The 23226-nt window shown below is 34.2% G+C and overlaps 1 protein-coding gene across 1 annotated transcript in view; it reads left to right on the top strand.

Annotated features, from left to right (window-relative positions):
• The window catches only part of LOC114335865 (uncharacterized), a 129980-nt gene extending 108303 nt beyond the window's left edge, over positions 1-21677 (top strand). The window contains exon 3 of the mRNA XM_050650967.1: positions 21422-21677. Within this exon, the coding sequence (XP_050506924.1) occupies positions 21422-21631 (210 nt within the window). The 3' untranslated portion in view covers positions 21632-21677. The remainder of the gene's footprint in view (positions 1-21421) is intronic.
• The last annotated feature ends 1549 nt before the right edge of the window (positions 21678-23226 follow it).

The raw sequence follows: 23226 nt of genomic DNA, 5'->3' as shown, positions 1-23226 counted from the left end.
ATAAGCCAGTGTTTATCGAGATATTTTGAATATTTGTCGAATCCACCACATATTTGTATATGTTTAAGTACGGTTATAGAGACCTGTTAATAATCTGAAAATTTATTTATAATTTACATTTTTAGGTATATTTTGAAAAAGAAGCTACATCTCGATAAAAGGTGACTTATGAACAAAAGACTAAGAGACAAAAGTTTTAAAAACACTGTGTTTAACTAATGGTACCACAATAATAGTTTAATTGGAACGTACACAAACATTAGGGGGGTTTAAAGGAACAAAACCCCCATAAAATTTTTACGTAAATATATTGAAAAAGAAGCCGCATCTCAATAAAAACTGGCTTATAGAAAAAATACTAAGAGGCAAAAAAGTTTTAAAAACGTTGTTTTTAACTAATGGTACCACAATAATGAATTAATTGGAACGTACACAAAAGTTTGGGGGGGTTTAAGGGAACAAAATCCCCATAGATTTTTTATGGGGTGGACAAATTTCACTATAATTTTGTTTTAAGATGTTCCTGACATAAGAATTATACATGTCCATTTTCAATAAAAAATCTCTAATAGTTTTTGATATATTGAAAAAAATCGATTTTCATTTTGTAACTTCAAAGGGCTGTAACTTTTTTTGTGAGCACATTTTTACTAAGGTAAGTTAGGCTCAATCGAACTATTTTTGACCCCAGAATGTGTGGTATAATTTATGACCATTCTTTTCGGGACACCCTGTATAATATATCTACGAATCTAATCTGTACAATTTATAAGACTATACAAATCAAAGAAAATACCATTTTATAAATGCAATAAAGACAATTGATTTGTTTTTATGCCCAATTGCAAATAAAATTTGACAGCTGTCAGATTTAACTAAAATGTCATGTTAGAATAAATGTTATAAATGTATATTATCACGGACTTACCTTTTTTTCTATCATTTGTGACGCACTGAAAAATCCTCATGAAAAGAACCACAGCTGTTTTTGTCTGGTTCTTTTTAATTCCATTTATGGAGTTTATTGGTATTTTTTCAAAAGCGTTGAAATTTTATAATATATTTAAAACTATGGACACACTATTTACAAACACTGATTTTGACGAACACACTTTTTTAAAAAAATATTAGCCGGCAAGTTTTTAATCATTTGATTAAACTGACTGTTTTTCTCACCCATTACATTAAACGCCGCACCCTTTCAAACGATCCACTTCGCAGCGTAGTCGCCCGCGCTAGAAAATCGCCTGTTTCAGCCACTCTGTGGATCCACAGAGTAGCGCTGCAGAGTGGCCCGTCTGGTTTAGGCCTTAGATGTCAAGCTGGCCGAGCAACCCCGCTCCTAGCGGCTACAGCCTCTGGTAATACTATATTATTCATCTATGGGCTACAGACCAAAACGTAACGAAATTTCTAGATAGCCCTCGTATTAAACATTAATCATTTTTATCTATTAGAGACAATACGAGGATAATTTTGGTTTTGTTATATGTTTTTGCTAATAAATTTAATATTATACTTAGAGGAACGAGAGGATGTTCAATGTAAACCATCGGATGAAAGAGTTTAGGATGATAAGTGGATGAAAAAATTACAGTGTCTCGATAGAACACACTCAGAAGAAAACGGTATAACTATGGAGAATGTGGAACAACTTTTTGAAACGGTTGAGAAAAAAATAGGTGACAAGTTACAACACGCTGACTGTCCTACCGACGAGGTAAAAAATGTTGATTAATTATTTCTAAGTAAAAAAAATTCATACCTAAACTAAATAGGTACTTTACGTTGAAAGCTATAGCTATAAAGTTGTCGCTATAGCGCCTTGTGATTAGTTTTTTAATACTTCCAAAACGCTTCTATTTAGGAAAACGAAAACTGGTACGCCTATTTACTTTCCAGAGATAAATCGATTGCATCAATTGCGAATTTCTAGTACCGGTCATGGGCGTCCGTTTTGGGTAGGATAATGGTTATTTTATCGCATAACTTCGGGTATGGATCTATGGTGGAGTATCACCTGATCCTCAAGCCCTTATCCCTATCCCTTGCCTTACTGCTCCCCCATATGCTCATCAAACTCCCGCATATTCAAGTGTAAGCCTAAGATTCTTATGAATTTTAAACTGTAGCGTTAGTCTTTTTGTCACGGCGAAGTGATGTGCGGGCCACCTCTCATTCCGCTAGGCTATCCGATCCAGTATCAAAAATGCTTAAAAGTTAAAGACAAAAAAGTTGGCTATGCTATAAAATAATCGTTGCCCTACCCAAAATGGACGCCTATGGCCGGTACTAGAAATTCGCAATTGATGTAATCGATTTACTTATCTTTGGAAGATAAATAGGCGTACCAGTTTTCGTTTTTTCTAAATAGAAGCGATCTGGAGGTATTAATTTCGCCAAAAGGTCAGGCGAGTGGGGCGATTATCGCAAAGCTCTGACTACAATAAGGAACTGAGAAGGGCAAAAAGAGAATCGTGGAGAAGGCATTGTGAAGAGATAGAAGGGACTTCAGAAATGGCAAGGCTCCATAAAGTTCTCTCAAAGGACCCTCAGATAAGTATTCCCTCGCTCCAAAAAGAGTCAGGTGAATACACTCGAAATGGTGAAGACACCCTGAAAGAGCTTTTCAGGCTGCACTTTCCTGAGTCTGAGACAAAACTGATACCACTAGACACTTGGCAAACCGGACTGGATATCATGAATTATGGTTCTAGGGAAAACTGGCATGTGGCAAAAGAAGTTAAAAACCAGGACAAAATCAAATGGGCAATAAACTCATTCGAGCCATATAAATCACCGGGTCCGGACGGGATTTATCCAATACTTCTACAGAAGGGAAACGACCTTCTTCTCAAAAAATTGTGTAAGATACTGCAGGCTAGTTTAGGGCTGGGGTACATACCAAAAGCATGGAGGCTGATAAGGGTGGCTTTTATACCCAAACCTGGCAAAATCGGACAGGAAATGGCCAAGTCTCTGCGGCCATTAAGTCTGATGTCATTCGTACTGAAGACCTTAGAAAAACTGCTCGATAGGCATATCAGGGATGGTGTATTGGTTGAAAGTCCGATACATCAGGGACAATATGCATATCGAGCGGAAGTCTCCACAGAAACGGCACTGCACCATCTTGTACAGAGGTGATGTTGGGTGCATTTCTCGATATTGAGGGAGCATTTGACAACACCTCCTACGAAGCGATCACAAGGGCGATCCGTCTAAAAGGAATAGACGAAACAAGCTGTAGATGGATAGATTGCATGCTGAGAAGCCGTGTGATATATGCTACGTTGCTAGGGGATACAGTGTCAGCTCAGGTAGCCAGAGGCTGCCCACAGGGGGGAGTCTTATCTCCTGTATTGTGGAATGTGGTCATGGATGGCCTGATAGCTAGACTCGACAACGATAGGCATCACGTCCTGGGCTATGCGGATGACCTAGTCATCTTAGCCCACGGAAAATTCAATGGTACAGTCAGAGATCGAATGCAACAGGCTCTGACCGTAGTTACAGAATGGACTTCAAATGTAGGGCTTAACATCAGTCCTCTAAAGTCCAAAATCATGAAATTTACTAAAAGAAGGAATTCAGAGGAATTGGGTCCTCTAAGTCTAAATGGTGTACATTTAAATCTGGTGATTGAAGTAAAGTATCTCGGGATAATATTAGACTCAAGACTTACTTGGAATCAGCAGATAGAAAGAATAACGAAGAGAGCGGTATCTACGTTAATGGTAGCCAGACGTACTCATGGAAAAATGTGGGGTTTGAGACCAGACATGGTATATTGGACTTATAACATGGTAGTAAAACCCACAATTACATATGCATCAGTGGTATGGTGGCCAAAAGTGCAGCAAAAAAGTGCCATCATCAAATTAAGCAAGGTGCAAAGACTTGCTTGTCTCGGGATCACGGGGGCTATGAGGGGCACACCTACGGCAGCTATGGAGGCACTACTGGATCTCCCTCCTTTACATATAACAATAAGAGGTGAGGCGAGAATGGGCTATTATAGACTGCGAGAAAACCTGAGCAACGTACCAGTTAAATCAGGACATAGTAAAATAACGAATGAAACTAATGATGCCGAATGGATGATGATTTCTGACCATATGACATCAAGATATATGCCTGAAGTACCTTTTCAAGTGGGCATTTGCCCACGAGACGAATGGGACAGAGGAAACTCTCGACCCAGACTGCAGGGTTGCACCTGGTATACGGACGGGTCTAAAACTGCAGACGGTTCGGGCGCAGGAATATTCTGTAGTGGTGGAAATTTCAACATTTCTATTCCACTAGGAGAATGTACCTCCGTATTTCAGGCAGAGATTTTTGCAATCTTGCAGTGTGCAAGAGAAAACAACCTGAGGGCATTCGAACTGCAGCGGGTTAACATATGCACAGATAGCCAAGCAGCCATTGGGGCTCTTATAAGCCCTAAGGTGAACTCTAGGCTGGTGTGGGAATGTCGACAAGAACTTGATAGACTGGCACAACATAACAGTGTTATACTGGTATGGGTTCCAGGTCATCGGGGCATATACGGCAATGAAAGAGCTGATGCACTTGCCAAGAGAGCATCAGCTACAAAATACCTGGGTCCAGAGCCGGCCGTGGGAGTGCCAAAAAGCACCGTCCGTGAACGAAAAAAAGCCTGGATCCGAAGCCAACACAACTCACACTGGGAGAGTGTACCCGGTCAAACACATGGCAAGATGTATATCGGACGGACATGTGCTAGTAGAGCTGAGTTACTGCTGAAAACAAGCAGGAATCAGCTCAGAGTCATAACAGGTTTCCTCACTGGACATGCGCCAGTTAAGGGTCACCTGCATACAATGGGGCTGTTTCATGGAGACTTGAGCTGCAGACTCTGTAACAGAGAACCTGAAACAGTCAACCATATTTTGCATGACTGTGAGGCATTGGATCGGAGGCGGCAAACACTTTTCGGAGACATCGAAATGACTCCAAATTTATATGGCACCCACCCACTAGACCTGTACAAGCTGGTACAGGGTTCCAGAATTCTGGAATGGGTTTCATAAACGAATGGAAGATGTACAATAAGCCAAGTGGCTGCAGTACAACCGGTTCACAACAGACGGCTTCCAGGAAAAAAAAAATTACAAGACGCCATCTTCAAAGAGTTCCAGCTCCCTTAGGACGTATTTTTGGACTTTTAGATTTGGGTTAAATTGTCTTAAAATTATTTGAGGAATCTCCGGCCTTCGTTTGTCAGGAGAGATTCGGGACATCCTGTATATATGGGTTATGGGTATAATGCTTGAAAACAGCATATGTTTATATTTTTAATATAGATATGAATAAGTTTCTGTGGCTCATAATAATTGTCTCTTTAAATTATTGTTTATTAAAAATATTGTGTATATTAGTGCGGCAGATTCGTGCAAATATTATAAGAATTGTGCATTTAATGATAGAAGCATATAATTTGAACCACATATACTACACATATAAAGGTTCAAAATTAGATATGAGGCCATCTCAGATTTTACCTTTTACAAAAATGGCGGGCATTCAAAATGGCGACGATACATATGTGACTAATAGCACAATAACTTTTAAACGAAAAGTCCGACTTCAACCAAATGTGGTATATAGGTTCTTTTTTGATGAGCAAGATCGAGCTCTTGAACCGGAAGAATCGGTTTACCAGAAGTTGTGTTTTTCCGGATTTTTTGTAAAAATATGTTGTTTATTTTTTCAATTCTTTCACCCTGTATATATTAATTTTTCAAAAAGGTAATACCAGCGTTTAAAAGAGCGTAAACATATTTTTTAGGAAATATTTTGAACGTATCTTCACATAATATGTAGGTACATATGTGCGGTAGATTCGTGCAAATAATAATAAAAGAATTATTGTGCTTTTAATGATAGAAGCAGATGATTTGGACCACACATACTACACATACAATGATTCAAATTTAGATATGAGGCCATCTCAAATTTTGTCTTTTACAAAAACGGCGGGCATTCAAAATGAATCTGCCGCCCATAGGTACATGTGAACATACGCTATGCATTTATTAGATGTTAATTAACATAATTAATATTTCCTAAAAAATATTTTTACTCTTTTCAATGGCGGTATTACCTTTTTAAAAAAATTATATATACAGGGTGAAAGAATTGAAAAAGAAACAATATATTTTTACATAAAAAAACAGTAAAAACACAACTTCTGGTAAACCGATTCTTCCGGTTCAAGACCTCGATATTATCCACCAAAAAAATAACCTATATACCAAATTTCGTTAAAATCTGACGTCTCGTTCAAAAGTTATCGTGCTATTAGTCACATATGTATAGTCGCCATTTTGAATGCTCGCTATTTTTGTAAAAGGAACAAAAACTGAGATGGCCTCATGTCTAAATTGGAACCTTTATATGTGCAGTACATGTGGTCCAAATTATATGTTTCTACCATTAAATGCACAATAATTCTTATAATATATGCACGAATCTGCCGCACTAGGTACATGTAAAGATACGTTATGCATTTATTAAATGGGAATTAACATAACTAAAGAGTTCAAAATATTTCCTAAAAAATATTTTTACGCTCTTTTCAATGGCGGTATTAACTTTTTGAAAAATGAATACATACAGGGTGAAAGAATTGAAAAAAAAAACAACATATTTTTACATAAAAACCAGGAAAAACACAACTTCTGGTAAACCGATTCTTCCGGTTCAAGACCTCGATCTTATACATCAAAAAAGAACCTATATACCAAATTTGGTTGAAATCTAACCTCTCGTTCAAAAGTTATCCTGCTATTAGTCACATATGCATAGTCGCCATTTTGAATGCCCGCCATTTTTGTGAATGGCAAATTCTGAGATGGCCTCATATCTAAATTTGAACCTTTATATGTGTAGTATGTGTGGTCCAAATTATACAGGGTGTAACAAAAATACAGGTCATAAATTAAATCACATATTCTGGGACCAAAAATAGTTCGAATGAACTTAACTTACCTTAGTATAAATATGCACATAAAAAAAGTTATAGCCCTTTGAAGTTACAAAATGAAAATCGATTTTTTCGAATATATCGAAAACTATTAGAGATTTTTTATTGAAAATGGATATGTGGTATTCTTACGGCAGGAGCATCTTAAAGAAAAATTATAGTGAAATTTGTGCTCCCCATAAAAATTTTATGGGGGTTTTGTTCCCTTAAACCCGCCCAAACTTTTCTGTACGTTCCAATTAAATTATTATTGTGGTACCATTAGTTAAATTCAATATTTTTAAAACTTTTTTGGCTCTTAGTATTTTTTCGATAAGGCAGTGTTTATCGAGTTGCGGCTTCTTTTTTAATATGTTTACATAAAAATTTTATGGGGGTTTTGTTCCTTTAAACCCCCCAAATGTTTGTGTACGCTCCAATTAAACTATTACTGCGATACCATTAGTTAAACAAAATGTTTTTAAAACTTTTTGCCTCTTTGTATTTTTTCGAGAAGGCAACTTTTATCGAGATATGGCTTCTTTTTTAATACGGTTCAAAATATACCTAAAAATGTAAATCATACATAAATTTTCACATTTTTACCTAGTCTCCATAAACGTACTTAACCATATACAAATATGTGGTGGATTTGACAAATATTCAAAATATCTCGATAAAAACTGAATTTTCGAAAAAGTACTAAGAGCCAAAAAATTTTAGAAATATTGTGTTTAAGTAATGGTACTACAATAACAATTTAATTGGAACGTACACAAAAGTTTGGGGGGGTTTAAAGGAACTAAACCCCCATAAAATTTTTATAGGGTGTCCAAATTTCACTATAATTTTTTCTTAAGATGCTACTGTCAGAAAAATGCCATATGTCCATTTTCAATAAAAAATCTTTAATAGTTTTCGATATATTGGAAAAAATCGATTTTCATTTTGTAACTTCAAAGGGTTGTAACTTTTTTTATATGCACATTTGTACTAAGGTAAGTTAGGTTCAATCAAACTATTTCTGGTCCCAGGATATGTGACTAAATTTATGACCTGTATTTTCGTTACACCCTGTATACTTCTATCATTAAATGCACAATTGTTTCACATATCGGCTGCACTATATTATCATACACATATTGTTCTGTAGCTATTTCCTTGTGGCATTTTTTTAATCAACTATTTTAAATGGCAAATAAGCCACAATTTTACTAAAAAAATGATTTTATTAACGTTTCGACGTCCAAATCAGATGCCGTTTTCAAAATATTAGTCGAAATAAGTAAATCAAACAAAAATGTTGTTGCTTAGTAAAAAATTCTTGTAATAATTTATTTAATCGGACTCATGTGAGCCCTAAAATTCTACTGATCAACGAAGCCTTACTGTATTACTGGTATGAATGTTAAACGGATAATAATTGATAATGAGACTACATATTGTCTCCAGGAGGTGACTCGAATGAATGTATTTAAAGCCACATATCGACTGTTTGAATTGACTCAAATGAATGAATGTTCTCTTTTGGTGGCAATATGAATTGGGCCATGGCCCACGCCTCTAACAAACAAAGGATTTTATTTAGTCATCAAAATTATTGTGCCATAGCGAAAAATATTGTTTATGATTTGCAATTAGTTAACTAAATTAGCAGCCCACACATGTGTAAATATAATAACAAATTGCGTTAATCTGATATATGGAGTGATAAAAAGATTGTTTAATATCGGATATGAAAATTGAATGTTTGAGATTAAACAAGAAGACTTTAAAATGATATTGCCAATATTTATGAGTTGCATTCCTGGGACGACTTTACTGAAAGATAATTCATTCGATTACATGAAATCAATCCCAACTCAAGAATATCCGTCACAAAAAAATCATAGCATGTGATCTGTCTTTAAAAAGACAACCACATGCAACGGTGACAGTAAAATTCTCGTGCTAGAGATTCCATAGTAAATCACGAGGGAAAACCAGGAAAAACATCCGTGATACTATCCCGATATCATGAAAGAAACGGATAGTAAAAAGAGAAAAATCAAAGAAGCGGCTCTAATTATGCTAAATGAAACCAATTGTGTCGCAAATTCCTCGGTAGAATGCAGTAGGATGTGGTTACCCATACTAAAGGAAGAAGTAAATAGAACGGAAATACCACGATTAGTAAATCAATAACATATCGAGTTAGTACATATTTTATATTTTAGTAGTATTTATATATCTATGTATTATTATTATTTCTAATTTAAAATAACATATTTATATTAAGGTCAGAATTTGGTATTAGTTTTGAGAGTAAACTAAATGTAAGACATAATACTTACGATGTGGGGATGGTTTTTTCCTGGGGTGGGTACCAGGAGGTTTTTTCTGGTTTTCCCTCGTCATTTACTATTTAATCTCTAGCACGAGAATTTTACTGTCACCGTTGCATGTGGTTGTCTTTTTAAGGACAGATCACATGCTATGATTTTTTTGTGACGAATATTCTTGAGTTGGGGTTGATTTCATGTAATCGAATGAACTATCTTTCAGTTGAATCGTCCCAGGAACGCAACTCATAAATATTGGCAACATCATGTTAAAGTAGAAGACTGAATATGTATAAATAAAAGTATAATATATGCCTGAATGGCCGAAATATGTGAGTCAGATTAAATAAATTATTAGAAGAATTTTTTACTAAGCAACAACATTTCTGTTTGATTTATTAATATTTTGTATTTTCACAACGGCATCCTGTTCGGACGGCGAAACGTTAATAATAGTTATTTATGATATAAGTGTTAAAAGTACACGTTTAAGGCACGCATGTGAAAGTGCCTTAAAAATGTACTTCTTAACACGCATAGCATACAATATTTTTTCTACAAACGTAATTACAGGACAATATCTACAAAATCTTAGTAGAACTTGACTGACATTCCATTTTTATATTTTTTTGACATTACATCAAATTGCCTATCCGCTCCGAGCCTCGCTGGTATCGTCACCTACCTACAGGATTACTAGTATAACTTTTACCGGAAATTTTTTGGAAAGAAAAAAGTGTTGCCTATACTCTGTGAGTTTCGCTGGTATGGCTGCTCTAGTATAACTTTTACCGGAAATTTTTTGGAAAGAAAAAAGTGTTGCCTATACTCTGTGAGTTTCGCTGGTATGGCTGCTATCGCCATCTAACGGTTGACTAGTGTTCCTATTTCGGCCGGAATTTTAAAGAGGACAGCAGAAAAGCAAATAATAGTTGTTTCAAATTTATTATTTAATTCTTATCGTGTAATATTTACAACGTAAAGAAGTAATTGGATTGTAATCGATCATTAATAGCAGTAAGTACAGAATTTATTATTCATTATGAATATTTTTAAGATTTTGCTTATCGTTTTGACGTTTATGTTGACAACTAATATTAGAAAAAATTTATTCTGCAAAAAAGTATAATAATTTAATATAATTATAGTATAATACTTCTTAAATATTAACTTATTAATGACAGTTAACGGCATCCTACGTTTGCTGTAATTGGTCGTTATCTTCACGCCTTCAAATTTTGTTTCAGGATTGGATTGTAAAATTGAAACCGTCAAAATTCGAGAGTGTGCTAACTGATCCTTTAGCTCAAATTTTTCTACCGTTTTAAAATTAAAATTGTGTTTTTACCCCCTCCGTGGCTCAGTGGTAAGAGCGCCTGCCTTTGGATCGAAAAAATCCGAAAGGTTGTGGGTTCGAATCCCACCAGGGTCAGAAATTTTTCATTTATTATAAATTAATAAATGAATATAGTTTCTGGTCCTTGTGGGATCGGTACTCACCGGAGGGACCGCAGACGTTCGGATACAATTAGCGTCTCTTTGCAAAGACAATGACGTCGACTTTGCAAAGTAACAAGACACTTACTCAACACACACACTGCACATGACACTAGGTACCTAACTGTTCAAAATTACCGTACCTACCATGCCAATGGCCATTAGTTGTCGAGGCATTAGCTAAATAAAAAAAAATAAAAAAAAATTGTGTTTACTTACTTTTTTCTAATTGCATCAATCCATTTTACCTTATGCTTAGCAACAGGAAAGTTGTAGAATACACAGTTACTATTGTAACCAGTATTTCGACACTCTTTAATACAACAACTTTCGTGAGACATTTAAAAGCTATTTTAAAAGCTCCTATGCAACAGTTAATGCAGAACGTCAAAAAGCAAATTTCCAGTAAAGGTTTACAAACTTGTCACTACTGGCGCTCGCGAATTTGTAATTATCCCTTCTACCGACGAGCTCACAGCCAATTAGTTCAGAGAAATAAGGGAAAAAAATATCATGTTGGTGACACAACCTCCTCCAGGCCGAAACCAAATTTTTTGAGTAGTAGTATTAAGGTGATACAGTAGAGATCAACAGGTAGCCAAAACGCGTTCCAACATTGGGGCTGTAATTTTGAATATTTTTTCGAGATATTTGGTACACGTATTCGTAATATAATAAAGAATGGCGGTACAGAGCCCAATTTGAAAAATATATTAATATGTGGAAATTACTCTGTAATTAAATACAATATTAAAAAACGACCCCGTACCGCCATTAAGAAGAACAAAAAAATACACTTTCTTCAAATAAACTTTTTTATCGGATGCCTAGATTTTGTGTGATTTTGGAACTACTAATGAAATAAAAAATTTTAGTAGTTCCAAAATGACACAAAATCTAGGCATCGGATAAAAATATTTCTTTGAAGAAAGTGTATTTTTTGGTCTTCTTAATGGCGGTACAGGCTCGTTTTTTTAATACTGTATTTAATTACAGAGTAATTTCCACATATTAATATATTTTTCAAATTGGGCTCTGTACCGCCATTCTTTATTATATTACGAATGCGTGTGCCAAATATCTCGAAAAAATATTCAAAATTACAGCCGCAATCTTGGAACGCATTTTCGCTACCTGTTGATCGCTACCTGTTGATCGCTACTCTTTCCTCTTAATAACCTATATGTTTCCTGCAGCCGATTTTGATGATATACATAGTTATAAACAAATGAAGATCAAAAAACGGTAAATTTTCGCTTTTTTCGTCTATAACCAAAAAGTTAAGTATTTTAAACAAATTTGAGAGTAAAAAACTCATAAATCGTATAAAAAACTTTAATATGGCGTTCGTTGAATATGTCTATCCTTATTGGTTGCTTAGAAAATTGCAAAATAAATCATAAATTTTGATAATAAATGATGGTTTTGCTTGTTTTCGATTCAGAGGGTTGCACACCAGCTAGACAGGCTGTTTCTACCATTTCAGGCGTCCTCAGTAGCTTTCGTTAGTGTGTCTACCTCTGGACCGAAAAACAGCTCTACCATCATTTTAAAGGGAATCTGAAAAATAATTCAAATTTCAAATCAGACGCGATACAGCGACATCTACTAACAAATTGAAGAATCTCAGATGCAGAATCCACCAATTTAATAAGAATTAAAAATGGTAAATAGTATTTTAAAACTGAGATTTTTCGTGTTGAAAGTTCTTACTCAGCGCCGGTTTAACCAGGGGTCTTTTGGGTGCTGTAGCACCGGGCGGTTGAAGGTTCTAGGGCGGTACGCACGAAGCGCGTGCTGTTCCGAAATTATATGATTATGGTAAAATAAAATTTGCATACAAATCCACATGATATAATAATAAAAAATTTTCTGTTTTATCATTAACTTGAAAACTTAACAATAATTTATAAATAAATTATTATTATTAACGTCGACGTACCTATATGGTTTATGCACTGTGTTCAGTTTATGTTATCTAAATGTCAGATAACGTACAAACATGCCGCGCGCCGTAAAATTATATCATTCTACAGCGTTTAAGAATATAATTAGACCAGTAAGAATCTGTTTTTAGGTGGATGTGAGAGGTGGCATTCAGATTTTTGCGGATAAAGTTAGGTGATAACTTCGTTAATAATAATTAATTTATGCTCCTTCTCAAGTATGCCCCGAACATTAATAAAAAGATAAAATATTTAAAAATTTCAAAGTATTTCGTTTTTTTTCTACTTTTTTGCTTATAACTTAAAAACTATTCATTTTAGAACAAAGTCCTATAGGAATAAAACAAAGATAATTAAATTTTCTATCAGATGCGATTTGTTAAAAATGTCTTAATTTATCACCCTTGCTTCAAAATAGCAATAAATATAAAATAAGGGGGCAAAACAAGCCTGTCTTTATTCAATTATTTTCCATCACTTAGGTTACACTTGGAACCTTCCTAATTCGCTTAGAAAATTTTTTTAATGTGCTAAAACCGTACACCAAATTTCATTAAAATTAACTTACTAGATTTTGCATAATAATTTTGCAATCTAAACTTTTTTAAAAAATTTAAATTTTTTAAAATATTGCACAACAAAAACTAGAACATACAAAGATTTGTCAATTTTTTTACATATAAAGAAGTACTCCACCTATCTAATGCACTTTACAGAATTGAAATCGGATTATTTAAGCAGCCTCAGCAATGTTTTAAAGTTATAAACAATTTTTTGGCTTATAAACAAATTAGTGCTGTGTCCAGGAGGGGGTGCTACGGGCTCCTTTATTTAGATGGACTTACCCAAGTTTTTTTATGTATTTTGACCCGTAGAACACGAATTTTTTGGGTAACAGTTGATCCGGATGTCGATAAGATTGTTATAAACAAAGAACTTGAGGAATTACATAAAATCGATTTTTCGCAAAATAAAACATTTTTTTTTTGTATTTCTTGGGTAATTCTAAGCAAAAATGTTCTTACAAGTTTTTTCGTAGGATGCATAGTTTTCGAGATAAACGCGGTGGAACTTTCAAAAAATCGAGAAATTGCAATTTTTGAACGCGAATAACGTTTGATTAAAAATAAAATAGCAATTCTGCTGACAGCAATTGAAAGTTTAAGTCAAATTATACCGGTTTTAATTATTAATTGAAATAAAGTTAAGAAATATTTTTGAGCCTGGGCGCGGCATCCGTATCAGCACCGGCGGCAGACTGTGTTAAACCGGCACTGTTACTGGTACATCCTTAATCTGCGACTTTCTTCAATCTGCGATTCTTCAATTTGTCATAAATTTTGAGTTTTTATAAATATTTATAACTTATGTAAAAATTAACTTAGAACGTTCTTATTACACGGACTGGTCAGACTTCTGGTGCTTAAATCACACCCTAAATTTCAAAGCAATTGGTCAAATAGTTTTAAAGGTATTTAATTTGTTTATCCCAAATTAATTTTTTTTGCAACTCTAAAGTCAGAAAATCATGAAGTTACACTAATACTTTTTATTGAAGTTACACTAATTTACTGGATAGTTTATGAAAGAAGAAAATTTATACTATTAATTTAATTAAAAAAAATTACAAAAAATAATTCTAAATACTGCAAAATTATTTTGCAAAAACATGTGAATTAAAAAAAGGGGTGGCTAACTTCGTCCCTAATTGTCCTAGGACAATTGTTTTTCTTTCTAAATGTGTATAAAAATTCAGTCTTTCCAAATATGAAAAAATAATTTTTCTACGGGTAACGGTTAAAAAGTTATTCTAATTATTTATAAGTAAGCAAAAAATCGACGTGTATTTGCAAAATAATTTTACACTGTTTAAAATTACTTTTTGTAATTTTTTTTTAATTAAGTCAATAGCATAAATGTTCTTCTTTCATAAACTGTCAGAAGTCTTACTGTAACATCATAATTTTCTTACTTATAGTGTTGCAAAAAAAGACGAATTTGGGATAAACAAATTAAATAACTTTTAAACTATTTGACCAATTGCTTTGAAATTTAAAATATAATTTAAGCACCAGAAGTCTCAGCAATTCATTTAATAAGAAGGTTCTAAGTTAATTTTTACATAAGTTATGAATATTTATAAAAACTCAAAATTTATGATTTATTTTGCAATTTTCGAAGCAACCAATAAGGATAGACATATTCAGCGAACGCCATATTAAAATTTTTTAGACGATTTATGAGTTTCTTAATCTCAAATTTGTTTAAAATGCTTAATTTTTTGGTTATAGACGAAAAAAGCGAAAATTTACCGTTTTTTTGATCTTCATTTGTTTTTAACTATGTATATCATCAAAATCGGCTGCAGGAAACATAAAGGTTATTAATATTAGTCCTGTCGCCAGGGGGGTACAACGGCCTCCTGTATTCAGATGGACTTACCCAAGTTTTTTTTATGTATTTTGACCCGTAGAACACGAATTTTTTGGGTAACAGTTGATCCGGATGTCGATAAGATTGTTATAAACAAAGAAGTTGAGGAATTACATAACAGCGATTTCTCGCAAAACAAAGCATGTTTTTGTATTTTTTTGGCCATTCTAACTGTGCTGTTAGGAGTTTATGAAATAGGTGCCAGAGTTAGGCAACACATGAGTCAGGGCGAATATGACCAAATATGACAGGTCATGGGATGTTGGGCTAGGGGGCATAAAAGATGTACATTGGAAAGTAATAAACTGATGTTTATCCGAAGTAATAACCAGGGTATTATTTATAACGCCTCTCTGATAACACGACATGGTGGCAGCTGGTGCTTTGTTTTGTTAACATTAAACAAGCAAAGAGTGACGAACAATAGGTGCGTTCGCGGGTACAGTTGACAAATTGTCGCCGACAATTTCTAACCTCACTTAATATAAATAATACCGTTAATAGATAAATAAACAAGGTATATTTACTTTTAGTTAATATTAATAACTAATTATTAAATTATACTAGGTAAATATATCTTGTATATTTATGTATTAACGATATTATTTATATCAGTTTAAAGTGCGCATGCGTTTTGCTGCTAATTTGTCGCCGACTAGTCGCCGACAGGCACCCGCGAACGCACTTATTACAGCAGTTCAGACATAACCTATAAATCAGAGGTGAACGAAAATGAATACACCTACTCCAAATAAAGAAGTGTTTGCGAACATTTCGCCTCCAAGCGAATTTGATTTTACACAGCCCCAGACATGGCCCCAATGGAAAAAAAGAGTTCAGAGATATTTAACGATAAGCGGATTTGGAAACAAATGTGACAAGGACAAACTAGACCTATTGTTGTATTTAATGGGAAATGGAGCAGAAGATATTTTAGTTCAAAATCAACCAGAGGAGAATGCATCCTTCCAAGATGTAATGCAGATTTTCGACAATCATTTTATTCCCCGACGAAATACAATCTTTGAGAGGTTTCAATTTAATTCGAGGGTACAAAGGCCAGGAGAACCTGTGGGAAACTTTATTTCAAGTTTACATACTCTTGCAGAGCACTGCAGCTACTCAACTCTTAAAGATGAGTTAATTCGTGACAGGATTGTTATCGGCATAGCTGATAAAAAGGTGAGCGAAAGAATGCAACTAAATGATGGTTTGACACTAGAGAAGGCAATACAAATAGCACGCCAAGCTGAACTTCAAGATAGTCAAAATAGAATTATGAGGCAGGAGCAGTCAGTTAGTGCAGTTAAACAGGACTACAGGGAACGTGGTGATAAAAGACATCAAGGTAAGAGGTTTTCTAAACAAGAAACAACTCGCGAGAAAGTTAAAGAAGAGTACAGATGTGGATACTGTGGCATACCTACATGTAAAAATAGGGAGAAATGTCCAGCCAAGTTCTCTGAATGCAGATCTTGTTCACGTAGAGGTCACTGGAGTGTGATGTGCAGGAAGAAAGCTGTCAGAGCTGTTGAGGGCTCAAGGTCCACCAGTAGCAGTAGTACAGAGGATGAAGGAAGTGATTCAGTAAACCAAGTGGTACACACAGATTCCTTTATTGGCCAAGTGTACCTAGACAAGAAGGATCGTTGGTATGTAGACATCTTATTGGATGGCAAATTCAAGGTACCTTTCTTTGTGGATACAGGAGCAGATGTTAACTGTTTTCCCTATGAAAAATTACCTCCAGAATATGTGGGTAAAATTGTGGCATGTGATGCAATTGGTGCAGCGGACGATCATAAATTGGACACAGTGGGTAAGCTACATATAAAATTTTCTTATGACGGTTTTACAAATTATGAAACAATATATTGTATTAGGAAGTTAAGACAACCTATATTGAGCAGAGAGTCAATCATTAGGTTTAATGTTCTAAATTTTTCTAAATGTAAGCTTAAACAGGTAAATCAAATCAGTTGCAGTGTTGTTCATTGTAATCAATCTAAGAGTACTAGTATGTTTTCAAAATTTAATTTAGAGTCAGTAGCTAAAACATTTCCTGGTATTTTTAGTGATATAGGTGAATTTAAAATGGAAATGTCCATTAGAGTTAAGCCAGATGCTAAACCTTATGTACAGAGCGTTCCCAGAACCGTTCCTTTACCTTTATTACCAAAATTAAGAATTGAAATTGATAGATTGCTTAAATTAGGGATAATTGAACCCATTGAAGAGCCTACTTCTTGGGTCAGCCCAATTGTTTGTATGGACAAGGGAGATTGTGTACGGCTTTGTGGTGACTATACTAAACTTAATGAAAACGTATTACGGTCACATTTTCCCCTGGGGAAAATATCTCATACATTAGCACAGTTGAAAGGGTCTAAATTCTTCTCAAAATTGGATACTACTAGTGGATTTTACCAAATAAAATTGAATAAAGAAAGTCAGTTGTTAACAACTTTTATAACACCGTTTGGCAGATTTTTCTTTAAAAGGCTTCCATTCGGCATATCTTGTGCCCCAGAGTATTTTACGATGAGATTTTCAAAAATTTTATCTGGCATTGAAGGCTGTGTTGCTCATATAGATGACATTCTTATTCATGCAAGGACAATAGAGGAACATGACAATATTTTGAACACAGTCCTAACAAAACTTCATGAGGAAGGTATTACACTAAATAAAAACAAATGCTCTATAGCAACAAAAACAGTTAGATACTTGGGTCATATGGTCTCTGAGCAAGGGATATTAATTGGGTTAAAGCTATACGTGATTTTCCTCAACCCAAAAATAAGACCGAGCTGTCAAGATGGCTAGGTATGATTAATTTTGCTGCAAAATACATTCATAATAAATCTGAGATTCTTGAACCATTAACACACTTACTAAAAAAAGATATTAACTTTTTGTGGGGTTCAGCACAAGATAAAGCTTTCAGCACTTTAAAACAAACGTTAGAAAATCCTCCAAATCTAGCTTTTTTTGATGCTAATAAAACCATAATTGTTAGTGCAGACTCAAGTTGTTTTGGTATGGGTGCATGTCTGTTTCAGGAAAATGTAGATCATACACGTGAAATAGTGGCTTTTACATCTAGGCTTCTGAGCTCAGCTGAAACACGGTATGCTCAGATTGAGAAAGAAGCTCTTGCGCTTACCTGGGCAGCAGAATATTTTTACGATTTTATTTCAGGAGTTCCTAATCTAGTTTTTGAAACAGATCATAAACCTTTATTACAAATTCTGCAAACTAAAAATTTAGATGAGTTAACACCACGTTTGCAAAGATTTCGAATGCGCTTAATGCGATACAAGTATAGGGTAATATATACGCCGGGAAAAAATTTAATTGTAGCAGATACTTTAAGTCGGGGCCCTCTACAAACAGATACTTTAGCTAATACAGAACTAACTGCAGAAGTAAATGCCTATGTGCAGTCAATTATTCATAATTTACCAATTAAAGATTATTTTTTGAACTTAATAAAAACAGAACAAGAAAATGAATATATTTGTAAAAAACTAAAAGAATATTCTTTGTCTTCTTGGCCTGAAAAATGTAAATTGCCCTTTGAATTGTTGCCATACTATCAATATAGATATGAAATTTCCTATTCGGAACAATTACTTTTAAAAGGGTCCCGTATAATAGTTCCTAAGAGTCTTCAACTAAAGGTGTTGGAATTTATTCATACAGGCCACATGGGAATTGTAAAATGTCGAGATCGTGCCAAACAGAGCGTTTGGTGGCTGGGTTTGTCATCCCAGATTAATAACCTTGTCACACATTGTCCCCAATGTGTCGAACACAGAGTAAATCGTAGAGAAACATTTCATACAGATAACACTGTACAAAGGCCGTGGCAAAAACTGCGGGTTGATTTGTTTAAATGTTATGATAAGTGGTACTTGATTGCCACTGACTACTTTTCACATTGGTTCGAAATATTTACTTTGACCAATATGACAGAAGGTGCCATTATTCCTAAACTTAAAGATATTTTCTCGCGTTATGGTATCCCAGAGGAAGTTAGATCCGACTGTGGTACTCAATTTTCATCAACATTTATAAAATTTTCAAAAGAATACAATTTTGTTCATAAGACGAGCAGTCCGCACTGGCCACAGAGCAACGGTGGGGTGGAACGCACTGTACAAATTGCAAAAAGGTTAATTCAGAAAAATAAAAAAGAGGACCTAAGTTTGGCATTGTTAGCATACAGATGTACGCCCCTGGAATGTGGTTTTTCACCTTCTGAACTATTAATGAATAGAAAATTAAGATCAAACTTGCCCCAACTTCCAAGCTTATTAAACTTTTCAAAAGAACCAAGCATTGAAAATAAAAATAAAGAAATAAAGCATAAACAAGAAAAAAACTACAATAAGCGACACAATGCCAAGGATTTAGATCCTCTTAAGGTTGGTGATTCTGTGTGGGTGGTTGATATCAGGAAATATGGTCAAGTTGTTGCGATCTGTCAGGAGCCCAGGTCCTATATAATTGAAACTGAAACTGGAAAATTTAGAAGAAATAGATGGCATTTGATTTATGCACCCTACTGTTTTCCTGGATTCGGCACCCAACCAGAATCCTCAAATGATTATGTTCCACCAATTTCTAGTAATAAAAATCTAATGCCTTGTTCTAATCAAAGCAATGGGGACATGCAGGGTAAAATAATGGAGGAATGTAGTAGGGGGGAACCCAGTATAATTCCGGACGACATTGTACAAAGTGAAAATCATGTTTTACCTCCTAAAAGTGATAGTGACACTAAGCATAATGTATCAGACTTTGAATGTGTAAAGCCTAGTAGGCCAAAAAGACTTGCAAAGAAACCTGTTCATTTAACAGATTATGTTTGTAGTAGTTTAAGTTAGGTTAGGTATAAGATCATTAATGATGCAGGGATCTCTTGTAAAAAAAGGGGAGATGTGCTGTTAGGAGTTTATGAAATAGGTGCCAGAGTTAGGCAACACATGAGTCAGGGCGAATATGACCAAATATGACAGGTCATGGGATGTTGGGCTAGGGGGCATAAAAGATGTACATTGGAAAGTAATAAACTGATGTTTATCCGAAGTAATAACCAGGGTATTATTTATAACGCCTCTCTGATAACACGACACTAACCAAAAAGTGTTCCTACAATTTTTTTCGTAGGATGCATAGTTTTCGAGATAACGCGGTGGAACTTTCAAAAAATCGAAAAATTGCAATTTTTGTACCCGAATAACTTTTGATTAAAAAATAAAATAGCAATTCTGCTTACCGCATTTGAAAGTTCAAGTCAAAGTATATCGGTTTTAGTTATTTGCATTGCTAAAAATTTATTATTTTATTGTTAAACAAAAGTATAAACACCTAGTGCTGGAGTGATGTTTTCAATGATTTCTCATTTAAAATCGAACGAGTAGGTAGAGTAGGTACAAGTGCAAGCGAGGCTATTTCTACGTAGCATGCATGTAAACGCATGTATTAGGCACGGGAAACACTATGTGGTTATAGCTTTTTTTAGCAATAAACACATAAATTTTTAGCAATGTATATATTCGAAACCGATAGAATTTGACTTGAACTTTCAAATGCGGTAAGCAGAATTGCTATTTTATTTTTTAATCAAAAGTTATTCGGGTTCAAAAATTGCAATTTTTCGATTTTTTGAAAGTTCAACCGCGTTTATCTCGAAAACTATGCATCCTACGAAAAAACTTGTAGGAACATTTTTTGGTTAGAATGGCCCAAAAAATACAAAAACATGTTTTGTTTTGCGAGAAATCGCTGTTATGTAATTCCTCAACTTCTTTGTTTATAACAATCTTATCGACATCCGGATCAACTGTTACCTAAAAAATTCGTGTTCTACTGGCCAAAATACATAATAAAAACTTGGGTAAGTCCATCTGAATACAGGAGGCCGTTGTACCCCCCCTGGCGACAGGACTATATAGATGTCCATACTACTCAAAAAATTTGGTTTCGGTCTGGAGGGGGATGTGTCACGAGAAAAATCTTATTTCTCTGGACTATATACGGTCAATACGAACTGCAGTGCCTTAAAATTAAAGCACTAGTGCCTTAAAGTAGCATTTTTAACGCTCGCATGGAGTGCTAAAAATTGCATTTTTAACACGGTTGTAGAAAAAATTATTTTTTTAGTAAAATTGTGGTTTATTTCCCATTTAAAATAGTTGATCATAGACAATTTTTTTATTTTTCAGTTAATAGACTGTTTGAAAGCTCACAAAACCTGCATAATAAAGTGCAGTGCATACATGAATAACTTTATAGAATGTATAGATACCGCTAGAGTCGAAGCTATTAAAAGATCATTTACGAATGACGAACAACATGAGTGTCACAAAATTCCCAGAGAAAAACCTTGTCAAAATTCTTTGGATGATGAAGAAGAGGAAGAGGAGGAAAATTAGTTTTATCTTATTTCATACACAAATACATACTTCAACGTCAGAATAAGGGTTTTATTTGTTCCGCACTTTTTTATCCGTATATAAGAGTAATTTCACTTGTAATTGCACAAGAGCTCTAAAATTACCGATTCGATTTGTATCCCTAGTGATAATTTGACAGTTTTAATTTAGGTATGTCAACTATGCATGAGGGCAACATAAATCGGTAATTTTTAAGAGCTTGAGTGTAATTCGGTAAGATTATTTCATGAATAGGTTTGTATTTTTAAATCATTTTAACTAATATTTTATTGATACCTTCGCCTGAATATTTGCTAAACCTGCTCATCGTGACAAGTTGTAAAACATTAAATGTTATTAATGCCACTGAATGTTTATTTTTGCGTAACCACGAAAGACATACGTCGCGCTACTTGACGACGGAAAATTATCAAAAAAAAATTATTAACATTAATATCACAAAACAGTGAAAATAAACTGACAATAATGCGACAATTTTTCAAAAACTTGTTGACTGGCAATCAGGGCATGATTTAAGGGAGGGCAGGCTGGACAGCTGCCCGGGGCCCCCACATTTCAGGAGCCTCCACAAAGCCCAAACGTTAAAAAATCAGCACATTATTCAGATATAGGGTGGAAGGCACTTATGGAATAAAATTATTTCTGTCCTTGTTTTAAAAAATTATAAAAAACGCTGACACCCGTCGATTTTTAAATAAAAACGTGTACTTTTTAAACCTAAATTTGAATGTACATGGTGATTCACGCAAGCCTAGCATAGTCCGCATGCTTTATTTTTAATGGAACACCCTATATATTTACATATTTTTAAAAGTTGCTCACCAACCTGATTTCAATGAACTTTATCATGCAGGGTGTATTATGAATAATACAGGGTGAAATTTTGAAATTATAATGTATGGAAAGCACTTATGGAATAAAATTGTTTGTGTCCTCATTTTAGATAATTATAAAAAACGCTATGATACGTCAACTTTTAAATTCAAATATGCACTGTTTAAACATAAATTTAAATATACAGGGTAATTCACGCAAGTCTAGCATAGTCCGTGATCTTTAATTTTAATGAAACAACACTGCTAAACAACCCCATATCAAAAACGTGTATTATGTAGGATCTATTATAAATAATACAAGGTGAAATTTTAAAATTATGTATAATTTTCGTCAAGATATTAAATACCTACATAAAATTTTAAAATTAATAATTTATCATACTTTAAATAATGTTATTATTTTTTAAATTAGCTAAATAAAGACATACATTTTCTAAACTAAGTATAAATATATTGGGTTTTGTATTTAATGTCTTGACAAAATTTATAAATAATTTAAAAATTTCACCTTGTATTATTCATAATGGACCCTACATAATACAATTTTTTGAGATGAGGTTATGGAGTAGCTTCTAATAACATAAAAATATATAGGGTGATCCATTAAAACTAAAGATCATTGACTATGTTTCACTTGTGTGAATCACCCTGTATATTTAAACTTATAATATGTGTAAAGCATCCAATTGAATTTAAAAGTTGAGGTGCCCCAGGATTTTTTATAATTATCTAAAATAT

Source organism: Diabrotica virgifera, chromosome 1, assembly GCF_917563875.1.
Source record: "Diabrotica virgifera virgifera chromosome 1, PGI_DIABVI_V3a".
Lineage (NCBI taxonomy): Eukaryota > Metazoa > Arthropoda > Insecta > Coleoptera > Chrysomelidae > Diabrotica > Diabrotica virgifera.
Note: the sequence above shows the minus strand (reverse complement) of the source record. Positions and strands in the feature narration are given on the sequence as shown.